Source organism: Dama dama, chromosome 8 (assembly GCF_033118175.1).
Source record: "Dama dama isolate Ldn47 chromosome 8, ASM3311817v1, whole genome shotgun sequence".
NCBI lineage: Eukaryota > Metazoa > Chordata > Mammalia > Artiodactyla > Cervidae > Dama > Dama dama.
This window is the reverse complement of record NC_083688.1, coordinates 48,143,069-48,168,512: the sequence shown is the minus strand read 5'-3', so window position 1 is coordinate 48,168,512 and position 25,444 is coordinate 48,143,069. Positions and strand designations below refer to the sequence as shown.

At 35.8% G+C, this 25,444-nt stretch overlaps 1 protein-coding gene across 4 annotated transcripts in view; it reads right to left on the bottom strand.

Moving 5' to 3' along the window:
• Window positions 1–25,444, bottom strand: part of SF3B1 (splicing factor 3b subunit 1) — a 43,490-nt gene that overhangs the window by 5,691 nt on the left and 12,355 nt on the right. For 2 of the 4 annotated variants that reach the window (XR_009693888.1, XM_061149081.1), the window contains 19 exons: window positions 17,976–18,142; window positions 16,570–16,674; window positions 16,104–16,218; window positions 14,181–14,260; window positions 12,968–13,138; window positions 9,018–9,255; window positions 7,557–7,769; window positions 7,182–7,303; window positions 5,552–5,749; window positions 5,350–5,451; window positions 4,000–4,179; window positions 3,267–3,353; window positions 2,899–3,169; window positions 2,464–2,609; window positions 2,214–2,360; window positions 1,945–2,070; window positions 945–1,166; window positions 477–659; window positions 280–391 (listed from right to left, as the gene is read on the bottom strand). Coding sequence is in view for 2 of the 4 variants with exons in the window: in XM_061149081.1 (XP_061005064.1) it covers window positions 280–391; window positions 477–659; window positions 945–1,166; window positions 1,945–2,070; window positions 2,214–2,360; window positions 2,464–2,609; window positions 2,899–3,169; window positions 3,267–3,353; window positions 4,000–4,179; window positions 5,350–5,451; window positions 5,552–5,749; window positions 7,182–7,303; window positions 7,557–7,769; window positions 9,018–9,255; window positions 12,968–13,138; window positions 14,181–14,260; window positions 16,104–16,218; window positions 16,570–16,674; window positions 17,976–18,142 (2,985 nt within the window). In the remaining 2 variants the exon portion in view is untranslated. Of the gene's footprint in view, window positions 1–279; window positions 392–476; window positions 660–944; window positions 1,167–1,944; window positions 2,071–2,213; window positions 2,361–2,463; window positions 2,610–2,898; window positions 3,170–3,266; window positions 3,354–3,999; window positions 4,180–5,349; window positions 5,452–5,551; window positions 5,750–7,181; window positions 7,304–7,556; window positions 7,770–9,017; window positions 9,256–12,967; window positions 13,139–14,180; window positions 14,261–14,567; window positions 16,046–16,103; window positions 16,219–16,569; window positions 16,675–17,975; window positions 18,143–25,444 lie in introns of those variants that run through there. The other 2 variants (XM_061149082.1, XR_009693889.1) reach the window with 2 other exon arrangements.

Genomic DNA, 25,444 nt, shown 5'->3' with positions numbered 1-25,444 from the left:
CCCATGACTTCAAAGTTTTTGAGTTGTGACTATTCGCTCCTCTCTTGCAGGTCCTAAAACTTGCCCTCTTTTCTCTTTTAAAGTAAAATATAAATAGGTTTTGGGAGGTAAGATTCTTGTGACATCCCAACTTAACTATATTTTTCAGTAGTTAAAAAATTGTAACAGATATCATCACCCAACTCCTAAATAGGATTCTGTATTTTACTTTCAAAAAATCCAAAGAAGTTTTAAAAAGCAAAAAACAAAAAATTCTTCCATAACCAACAAATACCATACCTATTACATTTACAATGGCCTTCAGTGCTCCAAGAATGCTGCCCAAGACTTCAGGGTACTCTTCACCCAAATACTCATACAAAACAACACCCAAATGTCCCATCAATTTTTCCTGTTAAAAAAAAAAAAATGATGAAATGTTACTGTTTATGCTGTTTCTTTTGGTGAATAATTAAGAATCTGATATAAAAGTTTACCTCTTGACAAGTCTTCATGACAACAGCTGTTCGAGAGATCAAGTCAGCTGCCTGCTGCCTAACTTTTGCTGATTTGTTATTTAAACGCCACAAAACTGTACCACAGATCTGAGGCAAGTAAGGTTTGACTCGTTTGCCGAGAGCATTGACCACCGTACCAAAGCCGTTCAACATTACTGAGTCCTTATAAAGTAAAATTAAAAAAAAAAAAGGCCAAGTTAAATTTAAAAACTATATTCAATGTGAACAAGAATTCAGTTTGTGACAAAACAGTTAAAATATACTAATATTCAGCTTCCAAAAATCCATTCTAAAAATGTGATGTAGAAGCACATTTCTTTGTAGTTAACTGCATAAACATGGGCATTTAAAACTTTTAATTACTCTTTAGTGATAATATTTGCTTGAAACTACTTTTTACAAAGATGAGAGCCAATGGCAACTTGCCATAGTAATTAGTATCATTACCTCTGTAGTCTGTTCTTGGAAAGCATAAAGAATGCCATCAATCAGTTGTTCTTCAAGTTTATGATCAATATCTGCTGCTCCCAAATTGCCCATAATTTTCTCAATTGTCTCCATCACCATTTTTCTGTACTGTTCAGCTTCATCTTTTAGATCATCCACAATCCTGGATATAATTTCTGCTGCACCTACTTTGTTTGCCAACTCCACAGTAGTATCAACTAACTAAAAAAGAGGAGGGAAAAATTAATTTACTGCTGTTCCAAGGAAATACAGAGACATCATGAAAATGGAATATTCTAAGGATACTATTTAGCTAGTCAATGTGACGAAAACAGCTGGCTCCTACTATTAAAACTTTAGACGGGACCTTCCCTTGTGGTACAGTGGGTAAGAATCTGCCTGCCAATGCAGAGGGCATGGCCAGGGAAGATCCCACATGCCCAGACCAACTAAGCCTGTGCACATAATTATTGAGCCCACACTTTGGAGTCCATGTGCTGCAACTACTGAAGCCCAAGAACCCATGAGCCAGAGCTCCACAACAAGAGAAGCCACCACAATGAGAAGCCCATGCCCCGCAACAAAAAGGAGCCCCCTGCTCACTACAACTAGACAAAGTCCAAGAGCAGCAACAAAGATCCAGCACAACCAAAAACATTTTTTTTTAAATAATAAAACTTTAAGAAAAAGGTGGCCAAAAAAATTAAGTATGAGTCTATGTCAAGGGGATTAAGGTTAAGATTATATTCATGCTTCATTTAAGCCAGATTAAGTAGTTCATTTATTAGATAAAAATGTCAATTCATAGTTGGCTATTTATTCTAGAATGCAAACTCAAAATGAAAATTGACTTGCAGACTAAAATCCATCCTCTTTCACAATCAAGCAAACAATCTATGAGATCCTCGAGGCAAAGTATGATTTATGTAATATGTAATCAAACTAATGGATTAATTGAAAGAATTTCTGAAAATGTTTTTTTTTAACAATAAAAACTTACCTGTCGGTAATTTCTTCTATCCAAAGCCATTCTATGTTGCCAAAAGTGTTTAAAAAAGGGAGGAAGGATCTCTGTTTTAATGTAGTTTGCTTCTACACCATCTGTTCCACAACACTGCTTTACCACCTAAAATGTTCAAAAAAATAATAATAATAGCAGCACACACAGTCCTGGTCTAAAATATATTTTTTAATGATATAGAATTCTCTTTCAACAATGAAACATATCCAATTTAGATTAATAAATATGGGACAATCTGGAACAAGTACCTTTAGCACAATTTTCTTCATTTCTTCATCAGGAGACTGGAATTCTCGAATAAGAATTAACATCACTTCTCTAGTATAGTAGTTGGCATATTCTGCATCCATGAGAGGAATAAGATACCCAATAGCCTTTAAGAAAGCGGCAAGACCCTATTTTAAAATAAAATATATATATATACTTAGTAAATTAGATTTAGGTAACTTGAACTTCAATGAGTACAAATAAAAAACACAACCAAACTGGTGAATTTACCTTTCCTCTGTGTTGGCGGATACCCTTCCATAGAGGCTTTAACACAGAATCAAAAGATTCGATACCATAAGGGGTTGCTGCTTCAGCCAAGGCAGCAATGGCCAAAGCGCTAATGGTCCGAACTTTCTGCTGCTCATCCACAAGACCTATAGAAAGCCAAACACAGGTTTCAACTAAGCAACATTGCCTAATTTTAACTCAAGATAGTACTACTGAGATCCCGGCAATACATCTAACCACTTAGTCAAACTGCAGAATCTGTTCACATTGGACAAAGTTAGGCAAAAACCAGTATGAACTACAGCCTATTAGCAGCTATTACAAATCATAAACTATATGGTGTTTATGTAGGTCACCTTCCACTTCTCTCTTCAAAAATCAGTAGCCCAAATTTCAGGAAACCTATCTGAAAACAAAAGTTATCCTACAACTTACCATGTTCAATGATTTCAACTAAACTTCTGAGATGTGGCAAGATGGCACAGCCCATGAGAATAGCTATCTGCTGTACAATCTTTATACCAGTATGTCTCGCTTGCCAGGACTTCTTGCTTTTGCACACAGCTTTTAAGAAAGGCAATAATGAAGGAATGCCCAGAGCAGAGGCTACAACAGCAAAAGCTCGAGCTGTTGTGTTACGGACATACTCATCCATGTTATCTATATCAGGTCTCATGGTAGAGATCATAGTAGCCAGTCCAGCAGCCTGAAAGTTCAAGAGAAAAATGATAATAATGAGTTGATAACATTAACCTTCAATCATTTTGTTCTAAAATTGAATAATCCTATCAACAAATAAATACCTTTGCCAAATTAGAAATAATCTCTCTGCCTTCCACTCGAGCATAGTAATCTTCATCAATCAACAATGGTTCAATGACCACTAGGATCTGAAAAAGAGAAGGAGCTACATTTTCACACCAGTTACTGATGCAATGCTCATGTAACAGAGTACATATAAAGAAAATTTTAATTTCCAGGAATGTGTTAATTAAGGGACAAATTGAGAATTTTAATCACACAACTTTAAACCCAACATAAAAATCAGTATTTGGGGGAAATGGTAATTCAAAAATTATTAAATACAACATACACACACACCCCTATCTGCATTTTACAATTCTAAGCCATAATTACCATCAGCAAAAAGATGGTTCTTAGTACTAAATGGCTAATGATACAGGAACATACATTTTCACATCCTAATATCAATAAAAGCAAATTAAAAATATGAGTACTATGAACCCATTATATAGGATGGCCAAAAGTTACATCTATTTATACATGTATTTGTATATGTACCTACATGCAAATAAAAAGGTCTGAGGGCATGTAAATGAAACAATGGTTAATGGTATTCTTTAAAAGGAGCTGAAGTTTCCTTTTTTTTTATTGTAAACGTATAGCATCCGTTGTTACTTTTAAGAATTTTTACATTTCACAAATACATCTATTGATAAGTTGGTAAAAAAAAATTATGAATTCTTTTTATATCAAAATATATCAAGTCATTAGAAACACAACTGGAGAACAAACCTTGTGTACATATGGTCGAACTAAGTCATCAAGTTTGTATAATATTCTATCAATAACTTTCACAAGTAAATGGCGCTCTTGATCCTCAAGTGTAGGTGACATCAGCAGAGGAAGAATCTGATTAAACAAAGGACCAGCTCCAAATTCACGAGCTTTATCAGTAATCTGACGCAATGCAGCCTGGAAGAAAGAGTAAAAGGTAGGTTTCTTGATTACAAGCATTTTGAATGGGAGCAAAATAATTACTCCATGGTTTTCTGTAACTGAATATTTTAGTGTAAACTTCACGGATATTTTACGTACAGAAGTATGTGTTCATTCCCATCAAAATTACTCTGAAGTTTGAACTCCTGTGATAAAGGCTTAATCAATGTTTTCAGATAATTCTAACAGGGTAACTGAATGCTAGAGAAGGTGTGGAGAAAAGGGAACCTTCCTACACTACTGGTGGGCATGCACGCTGGTGTAGCCATTGTGAAATCAGTATGGAGGCTCCTCAGAAAACTAAAAATAGAATTATCATAGGATCCAGCATCCCACTCCTGGGCATACATCCAGACAAAACTCCAATTCAAACAGATACACACACCTATGTGCACAGCAGCTCTGGTCACAGTAGCCAGGCTGTGGAAACCACCTGAATGCTCACTGAGAGAGAAATGGACAGATATGATGCATGTGTACAACAGAACACTACTCATCCATAACAAGAACAAAACAACGTCAACTGCAACAACATGGGGGCAACTAAGGATTACTACTGAAGTAAGTCAGAAAGAGAAAGACAAATACCACACAATATCACTTAAAGGTGGAATCTAAAATATAACACAAACGAACCTATCAACAAAACAGACACAACAAACAGACTTGTGGTTAGGGGGCGGGTGGGATGGACTGAGTCTGGGGTTGGGAGAATGCAAACCGTTACATTTGGAAAGGATAGAAAACAAGGTCCTAGTGTATAGCACAGGGAACTGTACTCAATACCCTGTGATAAACCGTAATGGAAAAGAACACTAAAAAAGAATATATATACGAATATAGCTGAGTCACTTTGCTGTGCAGCAGAGATTAGCACAAAACTGTAAATCAACTATACCGTCACTAAAAAAAAATGAAAAAATATAAGAAAAAAAGGGCAATTTAATAGAAAGAGTCACATCAGTATAAGGTAAAACTCCTAAAGTTCTCCTAAAGGACCAACCATTTTCAAACCACATATGATACTAATTTCCCACGTAACTCTACTAATTCTCTTATCTTCAGCATGTTTTAAAGGCTTAGAAGATAAAATGGACAATCTCTAAGATTATAATGAACATGATGATTTAACAAACTGGTACTTACCTTTCTCATAGGAGGTGTTCCATTCTTAATTTTTAAAAGCAACTTCATTATTTTTCTCTCTTTCTGCTCTTCTGGACTAAGAGTTGATTCATCGACATCAACCTGACAGTAAAAAGTAAAAAATTTAAAGGTTAGTGGAGATGTGATAACTTGTAACTGCTAAATGAAAAGTTAGTATTTTATATCTGTTATTATCACTTACCAAAAGTTTATCAAAGTACTGAATATCATCAGGTTTTAAAAACGGAAGATTTCCAGATGGTTGGTCATTAACATTTTTCATAGTTCTATCTTCTGTTTGCATGTGGAAACCTGTCATACCACCCAAAGGTGTTGGAGTTGCGGTCAGCTTTCGAGCTGGAGTTCGAATAGGAACATATCCAGCTGGAGGAGGAAGTACCTAATACAATTAAAAGACAGTTTAGGACTTTCTTAGCTTCATATAGTAAATGATAACAGAAATGAATAATATGTGCACGTAAGAAGCTTTTTACTTAGACATAAGAAGTAACATCAATTAACATAAATCTCATTTTTCTATTTTAATTGTATGTTTAAAATATATGGCAAGTATTACTCTTTCTCATCAAATTTAAATTTAGATTAAGTGTATTAAAAGTGTGGGGAAATGAGATACATGAAGCAGGCTTACAAAATTCTCATCACTTTCAAACATTAGTCTATATAACATATTGGTGAACCAGTATCATATAAATGCAAATAAGCTCACAAAGTACACAGAATGCATAAAAGATTAATAAAAAATTTAAAATTAATTCATGGAAATCTCTGCGCTACAAAAGCAAATCTCTTTTAAGACTGTACAAAAATGAGTAATTGCATAAAAATCCAAAATGTTGAGCAAAGAGCAAAGCCCTATAAACACACACCATTTGACTAAAATTAAAAAATTCACTCAATATTCACAAGGGAGGATTTCCCCCTTCTACTTATAAAGAAATCAATGAGTGAAACTGAGACATACACTCAGGCAGTCAACAGTAGGCTGGAGAGTGACTATACCCATAGTATTACATGGAAATTTGTGGTGATTAACTCGCTGGGTTGTGTCCGACTCTTTGTGACCCCATGGACTGTACTGCATGCACCAGGATTCCTCTGTCCATGGGATTTTCCAGGCAAGAACACTGGAGTGGGTTGCCATTTCCTTCTCCAGGGGACCTTCCCCACCCAAGATTACAAAAAGTTATGAAGAAGTTAATTCATGCATACTTAAAAACAAATACTCTAGTACAAACCTAATGAGGAGAGAGGGGAAAATACATAAAACTGTTAAAAAGCAATAGACACTGGCAGAAAAGGCCCAGTAAAGACCATCAAATTACTTAGGTTCCAGCCCTGATTATAACACATCAGTTATATGACCACGTTTAGACCATCAAAAGGTCCTTGAGTCAGAGGTACCTAACAAAATTTTATACTTCAAGTTGCTATGGTAAAGCAAGAACATTCTTTGTGTTCACTGGCAATCCATGAACTAAATAAGCAGGATCTTGTGAGACATCAAGTAAAATAACCATGATCTAATGTGGAAATGAAACACACTTGGAAATATCTAAAGAATGAAACAAAGTAGTAAATTTGGGCAAGACCAATGCAAACTTGACCAGTTAATATTTTCAAAGAATATTTAAAACAAAAACCAGGCAATTCCCTGATGGTCCAATGGTTAGGACTTGTCACTTTCACTGCCGGGGCCAAGGATCAATCCTCAGCCCCAGAATGATAGAGAATTGATATCCTACAAGCCTCATGGTGCACCTCTCCCCGCCAAATCCACATTCTAAAAACCAGATTCATGTTGTTATTACCTTATATCCTTCTGGGAACATAGCATCTAATTCTTCATCAGACAATGGGCGATTTCTCTCATCAATTTCGCGCTCCCACCTCCAAGCCTGAAGCTGCTCAGGAGTCATACTCATTATGTGACCTACCAAAAAAGCAAATATCTGTAATAATCTATATAGCGCAAGATTTTTATCATTACACAGGTCCTTGGGATTGGATATTTAAGACAGTTAAGATAAATTCTAACATTCATTTTTATATTATAAACTCAGACTTCCTTTTATGTCCTGTTATTCTTGCTAAAAATAGGCATTAATAACACACAGAAAACCACAAACAAAAAGTTCAAAACACTAACAGGAAAAAAAAATTATTTCCAATGATAAAGTGTCTACCTGGAGTAGGGGTGGCCATGTTCATGGCTGGCGTGCCGATTGGCGTCTTCCCAGGGGTCAGAACAGGCGTGCTCCCACCCATCTGGCTAGCTGGCGTCTCATCCCAACGTGACTTTCTTTTACTGGCTCCGGGAGTTGGCGTTTCACCAATGGAATCTCCACCTCGATCCGTTCGAGGAGTCTCAGCCCATCCACTTCCATGCCCAGGAGTATCTTTAAAGAAAAAGAGTGAATAAGCCTAAAATTTTAACCACTGTCAAAAAATGACTATTCTCAAAGAGTTAACAAACTCAAACTGATGAAGTTCAGAAACAAGAAAAGGAAACAGGAGCAAAGAATTTTTTTAAACACTCATAATACCACAACCCAGAAATAGCCACTTTGTATATCTGGAGCCATTTTTCATTTTTCCAGAGTGAGGTTACTCTGCATGTGCAATTTTATACTGCTTCTCTTATCCATTACAGTACTGTTTTTGCGGGAGGAGGAGGAGAGGGTGTGTGGTTTGTGGAATCTCAAGTCCCTGACTAGGGATTGAATCCAGGCCCCTGCAGGGAAAGCACTGAGTCCTAATCACCGGACTACAGAGAATTCCCTACATTATGTGTTAAAGCACTCTGCCCTATCATTAAACATTCTTCATAAGTTTTTAATATAGCAGATGTACTATTAAATCTTAACTTTCAAAAACTATTCTCACAGCTTCAGAGAATTCATACAAACAACAAGATTTAGGCAAATTTACACAGACAAAAAGTAGATGAGAGGTTACCAGACGCTGGGATGAGAAAGAATGGCGAGTTATTGTTTAATGGGTTCAGCTTTTATTTGCAATGAGAAAGTTCTAGAAATGATAGTGATAATGGCTGCACAACACATGAATGTACTTAATGCTACTAAATCACACCCTTAAAATGAGTAAAATAGCAAACTTGACATATGTACAATAACGATGATATTATATGACAATAACTGATGTTATTATACTACAATAGAGTATAGATTATGGCCTATAAACTTCATGTTCTCCTAATGTTCTTCCTGGGAAGCCCTGATGGCTCAGGCTCAGCAGTAAAGAATCCACCTGTAATGCAGGAGACGCAGGTTCGATCCCTGGTTCAGGAAGATCCCCTGCAGGTGACAACCCACTCCAGTATTCTTGTCTGGGAAATCCCATGGACAGAGAAGCCTGGCAGGGCTACAGTCCATGGAGTCACAAAAGAGTGGGACACAATTTAGCGACTAAGCAACAAGAAATGTTCCTCCTAAAATAAATCTTAAACCTCTTTAAGAAGGGAAAAGATTTACACATATAATCTGCTCAGTTCTTAACCTGTCCCGAAAACATCTGGTTATTTATCTGTCTATCCAGGACCAGAAGAACTGAGTTTCACCCACAGACATACCACTCATCAAATCAGCCTTTTACCCAAACACATGCCCAGATTCCACTAGAAGTACCTCTTTCTGTTTTGGGGGTCTCATCCCATCTGTTTTTACGAGCACTGGAAGTTGCGCCTCCATGGCCTGGTGTTGCATGGCCTGGTGTATCGCCTCGTCCAGGAGTAGCAGCTCCCGCAGGTGTGTGACTAGGGGTAGGATCCCATATTTTTGAGCCTGGAGTTGCTCCAGGAGTTTCGCTTCCCTTTGCACGACCTGGTGTTTCATCCCATCTTAAGGAAGGGGTATGTCCAGGGGTCTTAACAGAGTAAAACATTTTTATTTCAGACATCCACATCAAAGTAACTAGAAAACTTAAAAAAAAATTAAATGTTTCAATTCATGATTAAGAGAGTAGATTATCCTTCTGCTTAAAAGATACCTACTTTCTAAGCAAACATGTTTATGACTAAAAACAATTTAAAGATTTAATTTAAAGCAATGAAAAAAGCCCTAGCTTAAAAAAACAACATATTTTGGGTAATAATCTTGTTATGCCACTAATGGCTCTGTTAACTTTGAGAAAACATTAAAGTTTCTCTGTTGAGATCTCAAAAACTTTCAGTTCTAATGATATACACCTCTCAAATCTGGGGCTTAGAAACGTAAGCACCAAATTTCCCACTAAGAATATTTTTGTATTTTTGTTCAATTTTATGTGTTTAATTATTTTAAGCATGCTTTGAATCACTTGAGTAATTGTAACTTGATATTGCCACATAATTTCAAATCCTTGAAATGAGGTTATATTTATAATCATCTTTATATTACTCTCAAGATTAATGAAAACAAAAAATTAGAAGCTGACTTAATCAAAAGTTCCATGGTAGTTCAAATAAAGACAAGTAGTGAGCGATGTACGGCATCAGACAGTGTGATAGCAAAATAACCTGCACAATGCAGACACTATCATATCAAAAATGGCAGGTCATCAGTGGAAACAAAATTTGTATTTAAATAATTCTATAAGTTTTGTAGTATATTTTTACATATTTCTTTTAAAGTTGGATGCTCCACCCAAGAGTTCTATTTAGCTTTATGTTTGCAAATAAGAATCAGTTGTTTTTTTCTTTCAAAAGATTCTATATATTAATCAGGGTTGAGAAATTCTTAATTACGTGAGTAAAGCATATAAACAGTTGGACCATAAAGAAGGCTAAGCACCGAAGAATTAATGCTTTCAAATTGTGGTGCTGGAGAAGACTCTTGAGAGTCCCTTGGACTGCAAGGAGATCAAACCAGTTAATCCTAAAGGAGATCAACCCTGAATATTCATTGGAAGGACTGATGCTGAAGCTCTAATCCTTTGGTAACCTGATGTCAGGAGCTGACTCACTGGAAAAGACCCTGATGCTGGCTGGGAAAGACGGAGGGAAGGAGAAGGGAGCAACAGATGATGAGATGGTTAGATGACATTACCACCTCAATGGACATGAATCTGAGCAAACTTCAGGAGATAGCGAAGGACAGGGAAGCCTGGCGAGCTGAAGTCCATGGGGTCGTGAAGGGTCAGGCTCAACTTAGTGACTGGACAACACTGAACAGTAACAAGGCACATAAACTGTTAAAAAAAACATCTTTCTGGCAACTGCTCTTCCTGCTCAATCAGGTAGGAAAAAATTCTTCCTACTATCCACTGTAATTCCTACAGACATGATTAGAATGGAATTGTGTTAAATGAGAAGCATGAAAGAAAATATGGTCTGAATCTCTAAAGTTTTTATAAAACAGACATCAACTCTTGGGTCATCTTTTCTGTTAAAGAGATACAAGGTAAGTTCTTTTTCTCAGTTTTAAAAATGTACACTGAATGCCAACCACAGAATTTAACTTAGTAATAATATTTCTCTGCAGAATCAAGTCCTCTCATGTATCAGCAAGCAAATGGGAAGTCCTCAAGATCTACCTGAAACTAAATTGTTTGGAAATTATGTGTTAGGTTTAGAACTCAGTTATGAGTTTGGAAAAACACTGCCATGGCCTGACATGCTTTTCCTCATTTGTAAATAAATCTGCAGTAGCCTATACTAGAGTGAACAGTGACTTAGACTAGGGTAGTGGGGACAGAGATCATGTCAAGTGGCTAGATCCTGAATATATTTAAAAGTGGGGCCAACAATTTATTTTGGATAGGATGTCAGATTAGAGAATAACAGGAATATACGATGACCCTGAAGGGTTTGGTTTGAGCCAATATACATGGGAGCAGGATGGAAAGAGTGAATAGGGAAAATCAATTTTATTTTAGAAATACTGATTTTGAGATGCCTATCAAATACACATCAAGGTAAATGTGTTGGGTCTGAGGAACAGAGAAGTAAGGATGGATTTATAAATTTAGAAGTTGTCTTACAAAGACAATATGTAAAGACAGGAGCGAGATCCTAGGAGTTAATTTAGACTGAAAACAGATCTGAGGATTGAGCATTAGAGTACACTAAATTTAAGGAAGCCGAGGATGATACAGCAAACAAGACTAAAAAGTAGTAGCCACTAACAGGAGTATTAGGAAAATCAAGAAAAACTGAAACCCAGAAGCTAGGGGAAAAAAGGGTATCAAAGAATGTCTACTGATACGCTGAGTAATCTGAAGATTGAGACCTGACTTGGATTTAGCAATGGGGAAGTCACCTTGACAAAAGACAATCTGTTAGAGGGGGTGCAAGCTAAAGCACAGAGTGTCAAGTATAGATAAATGACTCACTCAAAGCATTTAGTAGTAACAAGAGAAAGAAATGGGATGGTAGCTGGAAGGGGATATGAGGATCAAGAGATGATTTCTTGCAATTTGTTTTTTTTAAAAGATAACGATCAGGAAAATGTGTTTGTTGATGATAATAACCTAGAGTACAGAGAAAACAACTGATATTATATGAGAGTCCTTGAGTAATAAGAGATGGGAAACGGTACATAAACAGACGGGTTAAGCTGTATATAGTCAATTTGTACCAACAGTCCATATTATAAGAGATGGAAAAGCAGAGTAGATGAGAACATATACAGGCATACCAATAGGTTTCACAGTGGGAACATTTATACTTTTGTCTTTTTAACCATTCCTATTTGGGGTGGGAAAGAAACAGAAAGCAAAGTCACAAACTAAAAAGCAGCAGCTGAGCAGGTACAGGCTTCACAGAACATAAGGAAGTCATCTGAAGGGAAGGGGAACAGAGCCACTGCTTGATGATCAGTGTTTGTCTGAAGTGATGAGAAAGTTTCGGAATATAAATCATGGTGGTTCTCATGCAAATAAATCTTGGTGGTTCTTGTACAACATTTTAAGAGTAATCAATATCATTAAATTGTACACTTAAAAATGGTTAAAATGGCAAATTGTTATTTTACCACCAAAAAAAAGTTTCTAGGAAAATAAACTGACAAAGAAAATGCAGTAGTAGTGTGTATCTGACAGCTGTGGTCAGACTTAAAATCATCCACCCAGAAAATGAAGAGGGCTGCTATGTTATACTCAACCTCCATATAATGTGACATACTTCCATATCTGTATTTAATATTTCAAAACAAACAGCCTTTTACTCCAAGTTTTAAACAGAACTGTTTCCCCCAGAAGTCATGCTGAAGCCCTTATCCTTTCTATAACTGTACTTGGTGACTGAACCTTGGGTGAGGTAATTAGGTTAAATGAGGTCACAAGGTTGGGCCCTAACCTGACAGGACTGGTGTCGTTACAGGCAGAGGACAGACACCAGAGCTCCCTTGCTCTTTCCACGTGTGCAAAGGCCACATGAGGACACAGCAAGAAGGCAGACATCTGCAAGTCAGGAGGAGAGCTCTTACGAGGCACTAACCCTACTGGCACCTTGATCTTCAAGCCTCCAGAACTGTGAGAAAATAAATGCCTCTTGTTTAAAAGTCTGAGGTTATCTTATTAAGTCAACCAAAGCAGATCAATATATTCCATGAGAGAAATAAATTAAAAATAGTAACAATAAAAAATAAAAGGAAATTACCTCTGCTTGATCCCAACTTGATAGCTTTTTTGGAGTGGCACCAGGAGTCTGATCAGCTGTTTGATCCCAACGTCGTTTCCGTTTTGAGGGAGGCTGGGATGCTGCTGCTCCATTGACGACTTTTAGTTCTCCAGCCTTAGCTTTTTCTGCTAGCTGTTGCCTAATTTCTCTCTGAAAAATACACAAACAGTGAGCATCTTTAAAACACTTTCAATATATTTTCATACCATTAGTAGAATTATTTCTACATAACACCATTTTATTCTTCACTCATTCTCCTTTCTATGCTACTGGTATTTCCATTCCTTATTTTCCCTTTCTTTCCTGTATTTTGAAGCTTTATACAGTCTTTCTACATAATAGATGAGCAAATATGGAACGTATTACATAGACAGCACTGCTTTATATATAGCTAATGAAGTAAAATCTTCAGTCAATGGCAGCAAACCAAAGTGTTTCCACTGAAAAATACTTCCAAAAAAAAAGAAAAATGCTTCAAGTAAAACTCATAAAAATAGCAATTAAGACTATGTAATGAGCTGGGAAAGTGATAAATTTTCAAAATTTTATTGTAATTATAACTACGAAACTATTATATATAATATAGTCACAACAAATATACATTTAATTTACCCTATGATTTTAAAGTGGAGTTCTATAACCCCACTAGAGATATGGAGTTCCATAACCTCCAAATCTAATATATATTCATAATAAAGTTATGAAGACAAAGTATTAAAACAGAGCAATCTCTGCAGGCCAGCAGGAACTCGTCAGAATATTCAAACTGAATTTCCACACATATTCAAACTGAATTTTGTGGAAGAGTAACAGGCTTTTCAAAAAATGATTTAACTATTTGACTTTTCCCTTACACAGTGACTTTAGGGACACACCATTAATAGCCCCCACATGTACGTCCACCATAAAATATATATGTATACACATATATATACAATGTGTAGCATGTGTGTATATATATGGCCAAGGGGCCAGGCACTAGAGAAGGACAGTACAAACATGTGAAAAGTTCAATTTGGGAGGTGGTAGAATTCTGGATAAGGTTCTTTCTCAGCTTTTTATTAACAGTAACAGAAATAATAAAGTAAGCAGTATTTGCACAGCAAATAAAAAAGGAAATATAAAAGTCTCTCAATCTGAGCTTCCTTTACACTCTTCCAACACCAGGAAAATAAAAAGCAGGTTTACAGACCTCTTCTTTAGTTAAATGCTGTTCTCGCATTACATCCATGTAAGTCCTAGCATTCATTTTGGGATCAGGGGTCTTCCCTCCTGCAGAAAAGAACAGCAACAGGACAAGAGTACAATAAATAAAAGATAATTAGGTTCAACGGATTTATCTGCCCTGCTCTAATGTTACATTATTCCATAATCATTTAATTTATTTTTTGATGAAAAACTTTAATAATTATACATCTTACTTTTTATTGAGTTTGCTGATCAATTTAACCTGTTTGAACACAAACATATCTACAGCAGTTTAAAACAAAGATTTTAATGCATATAAAAACAAAATGACAGCACAGTTTAGTGTCTTCAGAAGTGATGGGTTCCTGGGTTGCTAATCCGGAATACGTACACTTTCGTGCCTTTGTCTCCATCAGCAGTTCTGACTTCAAGCAGCAGAATAGAAGCCTAGAAAATTATCTCTTTACCATTAGTAACACTTTGGAAAGATATTTATATTCAAAACATTACCTGTTGCAAGCTGTTAAAATCCTGACTACAAGTAACTATGACTAGATAAGTTCTTCATACAATGTTCTAAAACAGTTATAGTTTAGAAAATCTGACTTTTTAAAAATATACCTCTAATCTTATTCTGATGTCATGTTACTAAAAAGGGCTTCATGGGCTTTCCATGTTTTGTTGACCCAGAAACATATTTTTATCTTCTTAGAAAGTATAAATAACAACTGGAAACATATTACTTGAAATATATTACTTCTACCAGTTATTATGATGCATATAGAAAAAAAGTGGTGTACAAAGAGATGTGTTAGTCTCTTGGTTAAAGTTTCAGTATTTGCTTTTCAAACTTCGAAATATCTTAAAGAAGCCCAAACAAAATAATACAAGATTCACAGAGGCACACGATGTTTTAGAAATGTGATAATTAGCTATACAAGTAGTATAGCATCATAATTTAGGAAAATATAATAAAATTCTAAGACATTTCCTATGCTGAAGATCATGCCCAATTGATAGTGTCATTCTTTCTGACACTAGCTCTGATAAGACTTCCTTTGGAATACTTTTTCACCATAATCTAGAGAGGATGTGTTGAACTGCACCCTTAAGAATGCAGACAGGACTGGCATATAGCAGTACTGCTGTAGGAAAGAAATTAAGGACAGTTAGTATGGGCCTGTGAATTCTGACATACATGTTTAAATCAATTACAATTATGCAAGTAAAAAAAGAATATCCCTACTAATTCATGCAGGCTGAAAGTCTAATTTATAAACCTGCAGCAGAATCTAATTTTAAGAAACAGGCACCTAATTTTGATTTTGAAACTCACTCACCTGAGGAAAGCATCCATCAGGCTCACTATGCCCCTTGTGCTGACCTGCACACTAAAATCAGCAAAACAGACTCCAACTATTAAAAATATCAAAGTCTTTGTATACATACTTCTGTTTTAACTTTAAGTTTGCTTAGAGCAAAGTAGGTGCATTTATTAAACTATATTTAGAGCAATATGGGGGGAGCTCTAATGTGGAAACAGTTTCTCAAAAGTTAACAATCCTAAAAATCTAGATTTGGGATGAAAACTTTCAATAATTTGAAAGTATCTTGAGCAGAAAAACACATTTGTTCAAAGTAAAGAAAGCGTACCCAAAACAAAAGTAAAAGAAAAACCTTTAACCCTTTGCGTTTCTATGGCATTGGCTCATTAGTTTCTTGTCCTTCTACCTGGAAAGAAAACTGGCATTATAAAGATGAAGAATATGGCATCTGTGACTTCAACCAAATCTACACAAATCTATAGTAAGGGGGATTTTAAAAAAGAAAAGCAAATTCATAAGCATGCCAAAAAAAATCAAAGGGCTAAAGACAACTTAACACAAATAAATTTCTGAATACTTATAGAAAAGTGGGAAAGAATTACCATCTGCAAAAGGATCAAGACGCTCAGGGGAAATTATCATGGTCCGCCTGTGCTTTTTGTATTCATCTTCCCGATCTGCAATCTTTGGAGGTCGGTGCTCAGCAAATGGATCATACTGAAAAGAGGTATGTCTCACTTAATATTCACTTATTAAATAACCAAACAGAAAATCACAAACAAAAGTCAGAACATTATAAAACATAAAAATGTTTCATAAATGCCTAATATTCTTTATCATTACTCACATTAATGCTACTGTGAGAGAGTAAGGTATATGGGAAATTTCCATAGTTCAATCCCCTTCATGCAATGATCACCTTTGTAACATAACTATTTCTAATTTTCTCAAATCAACTCTCCTCAAAACATTAATTTGACTCCTAAAATAAATGAGTTTCCCTGGGAGTTGAGACATTCAGTTTTCTTTAACCGAATAAACTCTGGTTTAATTTTTTTTTTAAGTTACCTGTTCTGTTGACTGTGGTATATCGTTAAGCAATGCCACAGGGGCATGATATCCTGGCTTCTTCTGACCAAGCAAACTTGTAGATGATGAGTAGTCATCGTCATCCTGCAATGGAATGTCCCCAAAAAACCAAACAGAAATGTTAGAACTTAGAAACTAGAAAGTACATAGAGATTCAATATGAAATCAAAATACAGTATGATCAAACGGGTTTTCTGTTCAACTCAAAAAACTACTTAAAAAATTAAATTTAGTTTTCTATGCTCTTAAAAAGATTAAATAAAGACTGCTTTCTGTGGAAGTCTATTAAAATAAGTTATACATGGACTAGAAAAATGTGAGCATTTCATTTTTCTCAGTGGGCATGATTAAATTTGTTTTTCAGATTTGGAAACTACAAACAGCTTCATTAGAATTCTCCAGTTTCCTGCTCTCTTCTTTAAAAAACATGGTTTAACCACAGAAAAAAGTAAAATGTAATTAATTTTAAACGTATTTCCCTAATAGTATTACTACGTTTAGACAGAATAATGATATTATTATTTTACTAATCTAAGAAGTGCCACAACAAGCAGATCTCAAGAAGATCTTAACACGTCATTGATTTTATTTAGAACTGAAAAAATGATTTCCCACTCAGCTTCTGGAACACAGAGCCATTATTGCCTCTTACCATTAAGGTATGATATGCAAAGAGGCCTGACTGGCTTCTACAAATTTTGCTTTGGCACTGTAAAATTTTCCTTTAAAAAAAGTGCTAACTATAAAATAAAATATGGCTTGAATTTCATAAAAACAACAAGTTTCACAATCTATATACACAGGTTACTCAATCACACAAAAATAAGCTACTTCACCAAATTTGGATATTTGGGATGGTCTGACAAGATATAAGCTCTGTGGAATATATGAAAACACTTTAAGAGATGTGTTTCAAAATGAGAGGTAGTCATCCTTCAGAGTAACTAAAACAGGCTAAAAAAAGCCCATTAATGTCAGTACCAAGAAACAGTTCATTCATATTAAGATACCAAGGGAGGAAAAAAACCAGTACCAATCAAAAATCAGAGGTCACAAGCCATTTAAAATGAAATCACTTCTTACAGGGCTCCTCCAGATAGAGCTCAGTAGGTAACAATAACTCAGTAGGTTACTTTTACAATGGTTAATGATTTCCAGGTGCTTTGCTGAATAAACTAGTTTTAAAATAAGAGTCAGAACTGAGCACTTCCAGAAGTCTCAGAAGAGAAAGACACCTTCAACAGTTTATCCTCCCAAATAAAAGATTTCTCAATCTCCAAAATGTCTTCCAAGATTAAATCAGATGACTCAAACAGAAGATTCCTTTATATTTCTTGCTCTCCAACAAAAAAATGCTTGGACTCTTTGTATACTACGAAACTTACATCTTCAAGTTCAGTTGCAGCAATTGATGTCACGTATCCAGCAAACCTGCTGTCACTTCCACCGTAAATTTCCTGGTCATAATAACCCGTAGAATCAAGGCCCACTCCTTGAGCTTCATCAAGAGCTGCCTTCTTGCCTTGAATTTCTCGGATCTGTGCTTCAATATCTGTAAGAAAATAAATACATATTTTCTTAATCTCGTTTTCCAAACAGGACTCAACATAATATATTTCTCTACTGAGTATTATCAAAATAACCATAAAAAGTATTGATTTTTAATAAATTTAAAATATCTCCACCTCAACAGAAGGTACTTATGCACACAAAAGAAATCCTATTTCATCAACTACAAGTTACTCTTACCTTAAAAACAGCTTGCCAAAGTTTATTAAACTACCGTGATATTCTAACCTTTCCCAACTGAAAAAAATCCTGGTGATGTTGATTAGGGAGCTAGAACAACACTTAAGATCATATAAACACTACCAGAGGTAAAAATAGTACTGTAGAGAGTGGGTCTCAAACCCAAATGTACAACAAATCGTCTATGGGTTCTGATTTTGTTAGAATGCAGAAGGCCTAGATCAGACCCAAGTTTCTGCATTCCTAACAAGTTCAGAGGTAAAAACCTAAACATCTTCAATAGTAAAATAACAAAGGATAAAATCTAAATTCTTAAGCATGTAACACAGAGCCCTACATTTTGGCTGCAACTACCATCATATTAGATTTATAATTTAGAGTCCGAGCTTTAGAATAAAAATGTATGCCTTAAAGGCTCTTTACCTACTAATTAATACACTGATCTATGTATCTCAGTTTCCTACAACAGAGAGTTTCATTTTAAGGATTAAATGACATAATGAGCATGAAACACTTAAGCATTCAATGAGTCCCCCAAGCACTGTGTCTATCCATAGGTTCTGACATTCAGAAGATGCACATACGGTGAATGAAGTATCAACTCTTCTTAACTGCTTTGCTAATTTTTAACTCTTCATCATCTTATAATCTAACTTCATATCTCAATCAATTATCTAAATCATGATGTCCCAATCATTCTAGTAACATCCTTCACATCCTAGTAACATGTTCTCTTGTTTCCTGATCCTATCAAGAACCACACACTGCAAGTAGTCATGTCTCTTCAGTCTCCTTTAAATACAGACTAGTCTTCCAACCTTTTTTTGAAAGTCTTTCCTGACACCAGATAACTTTAAATTACAAACTAATGTTTCATTTTAATAATCTGAATAATATATAGGTGTGTAAAGAAAAAAAGCATTTCCACGGCCAGCAATCTGTGACCTCACAAATAGGCATTTCTTACTAGCTCATTACCTTCAACTGATCTAGTCCTTTGATACTAGGCACTACTGAAACACTCGTTTATTAGTTTGCAAGCACCAAAAGGAAAAAATTCAAGTGGTACAAATAAATGCCTGACCCCCACCCCCAGCTAAGGGAGAAAACCCTAAGTCTTCAAGATGTGTGTGGTTTAAAGTAGAAAATGTAGGGATTTCTCTGGTGGTCTGGTGGCTATGTTTCTGTGCTCCCGATGCAGGGGGCCCAGGTTCGCTCCCTGGCCAGGGAACTAGATCCCACATACTGCAACTAAGACCCAGCGCAGCCAAATAATTATTTAAAAAAAAAATAATAAAAAATAAAGTAGAAAATGTAATAACATTATCTAGTCCAAGGCACAGCGTGTGGGAGCAAGTCTCAGAAACTCAAAATAATGCAACAGAGTTAATACTGAAATTAGCAGCCCCAGTTTGTAAACGAATCTCTTATAGTGCATCAGAGCACTACCATCCCCACTCATTTTTCCTGCATTTCTCTCCTCAAAACTGTTACAGTAGCCCAGGCAGCCAAGGGCCTCCATCACAATTAACCACAAACAGAAATATCATCATCTGAGTTGACTGCTTCATTTTACTATTCTCTCTACTGTTGTTTATATATTTATATATATATTTAAGCTTTAACCCATATTAGCTCCCCCCCACCCCACCCCCAAGAACACTTTTTCTCCTGGTATAATACAAAGAAATCTCTCAGGGATTAGTAAGATTGGCTCAAGGGTGAGTGGAGATCTAGTCTCACTTTTTCCTTTTTGAATATTCCAGTTTCAGAAATGTTTATGGTTTAAAGAAAAAACAACCACCACTAGGTGCATGTATCATTTTTGAAAGTAAATAGTTTTTTTTTAAAAAAAAGAACCACAAATGCTACTGTCATCAGGACTCAGGCAATAAACACAAATGGGTTAATCGCGCCAGCCAAATATTCTGCAATCTCCTCTCCACAGCATCAGTGTAGTCTACTAACCACTTACATCGAAATCACCTGAGGAATCTGTTACAAGAACTGACTCCTAGGCCTCAAATATACTAAATCAGAACCTCCAGGGTATGAACCCAGGCTTCCACATTATCAGGAAACTCATACCTAACCCAACACCTCTCCATTTGCAGCCCCATCCCAGTCTCACCAAAATCACCAATTTTATATTTTCCTCTAGGTGATATACAAGTAAAAAACCAGAAAGGGGCACTGTTTCATAGAAACTGCATCACACTATCCTATCATTGTGCAGCGTGCTCAGTCCCCAACTTACATCACAGACAGCTTTATTTCCCCTCTACAGAACTTCTCCGTTGTAAGGTTTCACCAACTATGATCCCTTTATTTGGATAATATATTTATTCAGAAACTGTCATCTACTGAACTTTACCTACTAATTTTAAGTCTTTACTGTTTAGCAACAGTTTTCTTATTGTGGAACAATTATAGCAAAATATTAACAATTGGTAAAGCTGGGCAATGGGTTACACTGTGTTCAGTACATTTTTTCCCTACACTTTCCTATATTACATTTCATAAAAGAAACGTGATCTGTAGAAGTCTCTGAAAGTAATTTTTCAAAGTTCTCTCTCCAGCAAAGGTTTATAAAATTCCACAGCTTTCAAATTTTACATTCTACATCTCTGGGAAAGACAAAAGAGTTGTCTTTAACTCTTTATTTTCAGTTACTTAACACTACATTACAGCTACCGGGGTACACAAGTATTCCTGTACTTTCTTAAATATGAACTGACTAAAAATAAGCAAGTAGATAATTTCAGACAGCAAATGATTAACATGTTAAGACTTGTTAGCAAATATGAAGAAAACCAAGGTGGAACATACCCAAAAGAATAAACCAGAGGTCTAAAATATTAAAAAAAAGGATGTGAGGAGGCAAAGAAGGAAATGTTTATGCTAATCTAGCTCTAGTTCAATTATGACCAACATGAACAAATCCTCTATTACCACCTAATCCCTTTCCAATCTAGAATCTCTATAGTTTAAGACATTCAGATGTGAAAATAAAGAAAAATGGATACCGTATGCTAGAGTTGAACAAGATTGGGACCGCCTAACGGTCACAAATGTGCCTGCCAAGAGCTAGCACTCTTAATCCACCAAAACGTGTAAGTATGCCAGGCTTCATGTTGTGTGTGTCAATAGTGTATGCCTTTTTATTACCAAGCTGTATTCCACAGTACCAGAGTGTTTATCCATTCTCTATTTGAGTGGCATTCAAGTTGTTTGCAGCTTGCAGAGATATAAACAAATGCTGTAAACATTAGTGTACAGGTTTTTGTGTGAACACAGATTTTAATACCCCCAGAGTAAATACCTGTGAGTAGGACTGCTGGGTCTTATAACAAATACATGTTTCATTTTATCAGAAACTTTTGGAGCCCTTTTTGTGGGTTTACTTGAGCAAGTTTAAGAACAGAGGAGAAATGAATTATTCTGTATAACAGAAGAATTTTGACCAATACAATACGGGAGAGAAATTAAGGGAAAAAGTAATATGAAGAAAAGCTGGAATATGCAAAATTATAAAATCCCAGTTTTATGGCATTAAAGGGTAACAGGAGATATAAACATCTAATATGGATTTCTAAATTATCTGCGTAAGCGCCTCACTTCTGTTCTCTGCCTAACCCTACCCCCATCTTCAGTAAAATCTATCAAGGGGGAAGGAGGCTTCTATGATGGCACTCCTGGTTATTAATGCTGAAACTTTAAAACAGATAAAAGCAGAATCAACTACACTCCAATAAAAATTTTTAAGAAACGAAAAAAGAAGCAGGAATGCCCTATCTTGATGGCAGATTTAGAATCCTAAAATTAAAATGATGTATGGTTCTTCAAATCCCCAGAGCTAGCATATTCTGGAAGTAGTTAAAAAACAAACAAAGACCTAGGGGAAAAAAAATCAAAGTATTAGTTAGGTATTAGACTTCTATTTACCAAAGAGCCTGCAAGAGCCTCACTAAAGGATGATTCGAGAGGATAACCTGTCAAGAACAGAGTTTTTTCTTAAGTTGGTATTTCCATTTTAAGGTATGTCTATCAGTAGGAGTTAAAAAAAAAAAAAATTCCAGTAGCAATAAAGATTAGAAAATTTTGAGAGTATATTCATTGCCATTATGGCGCTAGTGGTAAAGAATTCACCTGCCAACGGAGGAGACACAAGGGTTCGATCAGGGTTTGATTCCTGGGTCAGGAAGATCCCCTGGACAAGGGCATGGCAACCCACTCCAGTATTCTTGCCTGCAGAATCCCATGTATAGAGGAGCCTAGCGGGCTCCAGTCTGCAGGGTCAAAAAGAGTCTAACCAGACTACAGTGACTTAGCAAAGTTAGAGTGGGAGGGGCACGTGAATTTCCAAGTCCTTGCCTTGGCTAGTCTAACCAAAATCCGGAGTATTATTTCAGAACTGTACTTTTTCCAAAAGCCATTAATTTTCTTGAGCTTCCCTTGCTTTGTGGGCCACCTGACACCTTGACTGTCACAGCAGTTGTGGGAGTGTCTAACAGGTAGTTGTGTTTTTATTGCCATTTTCTCCTTTCCCTCCAGACTCTGGGAAACCCTACAGGACAAAGGCACTGCAACCAATTAACTGCAAGAAAAAATAAAAAGACATGAAAGAGGAATGTACAGATTTAAAATTATAATATATGAAGTTTATTTGGAACTTAATTCAAATGAATTGTAAAGAAAATGTTTATAAGGCAATCTGCAAAATCAAACACTGATGGATATTTTGTTAATCTTAGGTTCAGTAACAGGTTTTTTTTTTTTTTTTTTGGCTGTGCCATGCAGCATGCAGGATCTCTGTTCCTCAACCAAGGATTGAACCTAGGCCATCACAGTGGAATTGCTGAATTCTAACCACTAGACCACCAGGGAACTCCCAATAATGTCCCCCCCCCCCGCCTTAATAATGGTATTTTTTTAAGTCCTTATATTTTAGAGATACACACTGAAAAATGTATGGATATATGTAAAATAGATAGCCAATGGGGATTTGCTACATGACTCAGGAAATTCAGGGCTTGGTAACAGCTTAGAGGGGTGGGCCAGGGAGGGAGGTGAGAGGGATGTTCATGTGGGAGGGGACATGGGTAAACCTCTGGCTGACTCTTGTTGATGTCTGGTAGAAACCAATGCAATACTGTAAAGCAATTATCCTTCAATTAAAAATAAATAAAATTTAAAAAGAAATTAGGACTTACATATTTTATATTTGCCATGATAAGACTGAGAAAAAGATCTAATAAATAGAAAATAAATTTATCCATTTATCTAAAAAAATATATAGATAAAATTATGTATCTGTGATTTGCTTTGAAATAACAGGAAAGGTGAAAAAGACTAGTGAAGAGATTAAGCAAAGGTGGCTCTGCCTTTACAACTGTTCAAGCCACATGATTACATGATAAGCACAATATGGGGGTTTATTTCACTATATTTTTGTATGTTTTCAGTTTTCAATAAAATTTTAAAAGCAATTTAAAGTTTCTCCTTTTTTTCTCATTCTTGGTTCTCATTTCTTCTAACCCTTTGAAAACACAGCCTCTGGCCCCATGCAACAGAAAATAAAAGCTCTCTCTTCTCTGAAATGGAATCCTCTGGTATACATAAACAGAATTTTTTTAAGTTCTCTGATACACTATCTTAACCCTTAAAAGTTTCAATTCTTGTCATTTTTTTTCTTTTCCAGTTTTACTGATCTTACAAGTGATGGTAATGTGAAATCTTCTAAACGTTAAGATATATATATTTTAAAAACTAACTATGCTCCAGTGATCTACAGAAATGTCATCATTCAACTGAAACTCTCCTCTTTTTGGAGGGAAACTGATCCTAGGATGATTTTCAACTATCAGAAAACAAATCCTTCCCTAGGAGACAAAAGGTTGATTATATTAACAGTGTGAATTCATGAATAAACTTATGAAGTGGCCCATTTGAAATCTAAAGTCATTCAATAAAGCAGATTTCCATTTTTCATTTACTTAAAAATTGTTGTATTACTAATCCAAAAATCGTGATAATTTAAAACTTAAAATTGTAGACATTTTCCTGACATAAATACATCAAATGTTTCATCTGGGAATTGAGTTTGACATCAAAAAATAAAATACTGCTGGAACTTGTACCTTCTAAAAGATGGAAAACATCTAACCTACTGTTTGTATTTTAAACTAAGCCCTAAATATCAAACTCTGAAATAAACCATCACTGGTCACATCTGATACAACTGTTTACCTGCTCCCCACCAATTCTGTCCTACTGGTTTCCCCTTCTGTGCCTTTCCTTTTTTCTATGTCTCAGACAATGCTAAGTCTAGCGTGCAGCACTTCCTCCTCCTTGACACATCTTTACTCCTCTATTTTAGTTTGCACTATTTGCGACGTTCTGTAACTGATCACTCTGCACTACAGAGACACAGCCTTTGGTCCTGCTGCAAGGCTTGTGGGATCTTAGCTCCCTGGCCAGGTATCGAACCCGTGGCCCTTGTAGTGGAAGCTCGGAGTCCTAACCACTGGACTGTCAGGGAATTCTCCCAGACACAGCCTTTGGACGTTAATCATTTACTGACACTTTTCAGTCTGATCCATAAGTAACACCTAATCACCACCAATCAGAAGCAAGTGGTAAACAAGGATTTCTCAAATATGAGACTTCTAAAAAACATGCACAAAAGTAGAAAGTATATTCTGTATACCAACTCTCAGTCTTTTCCTTAAACAAAACCCTAGTAGGACAACTAACTATAGTGGTAAACTATTTTACTGAACACTACAAATAACAGTTCCTAAAAGATTAATTCCTAATATATCAATTAAATTCTTGCATAATTCTACAGGAAGAAAAATTTTGACATCTTTAAACAACTTTTTTTCTTTTATTTTGACTAACAACATTCATACTGCATGTCTACAAAACTGAAATAATAACTATTCTGGACACAGGAAAGTAAAAATCTCAGAAGATGCAGAGAAATAAAATGATTATTCCAGGCCATTCTGCAAGCAAAGAATTAGGGAGAAAACTTTTTCAGCCTTGTGATGCCCCTGAAAATCCATTCAAGGGATAGTGGCCCAACAAGCCAATACATGGA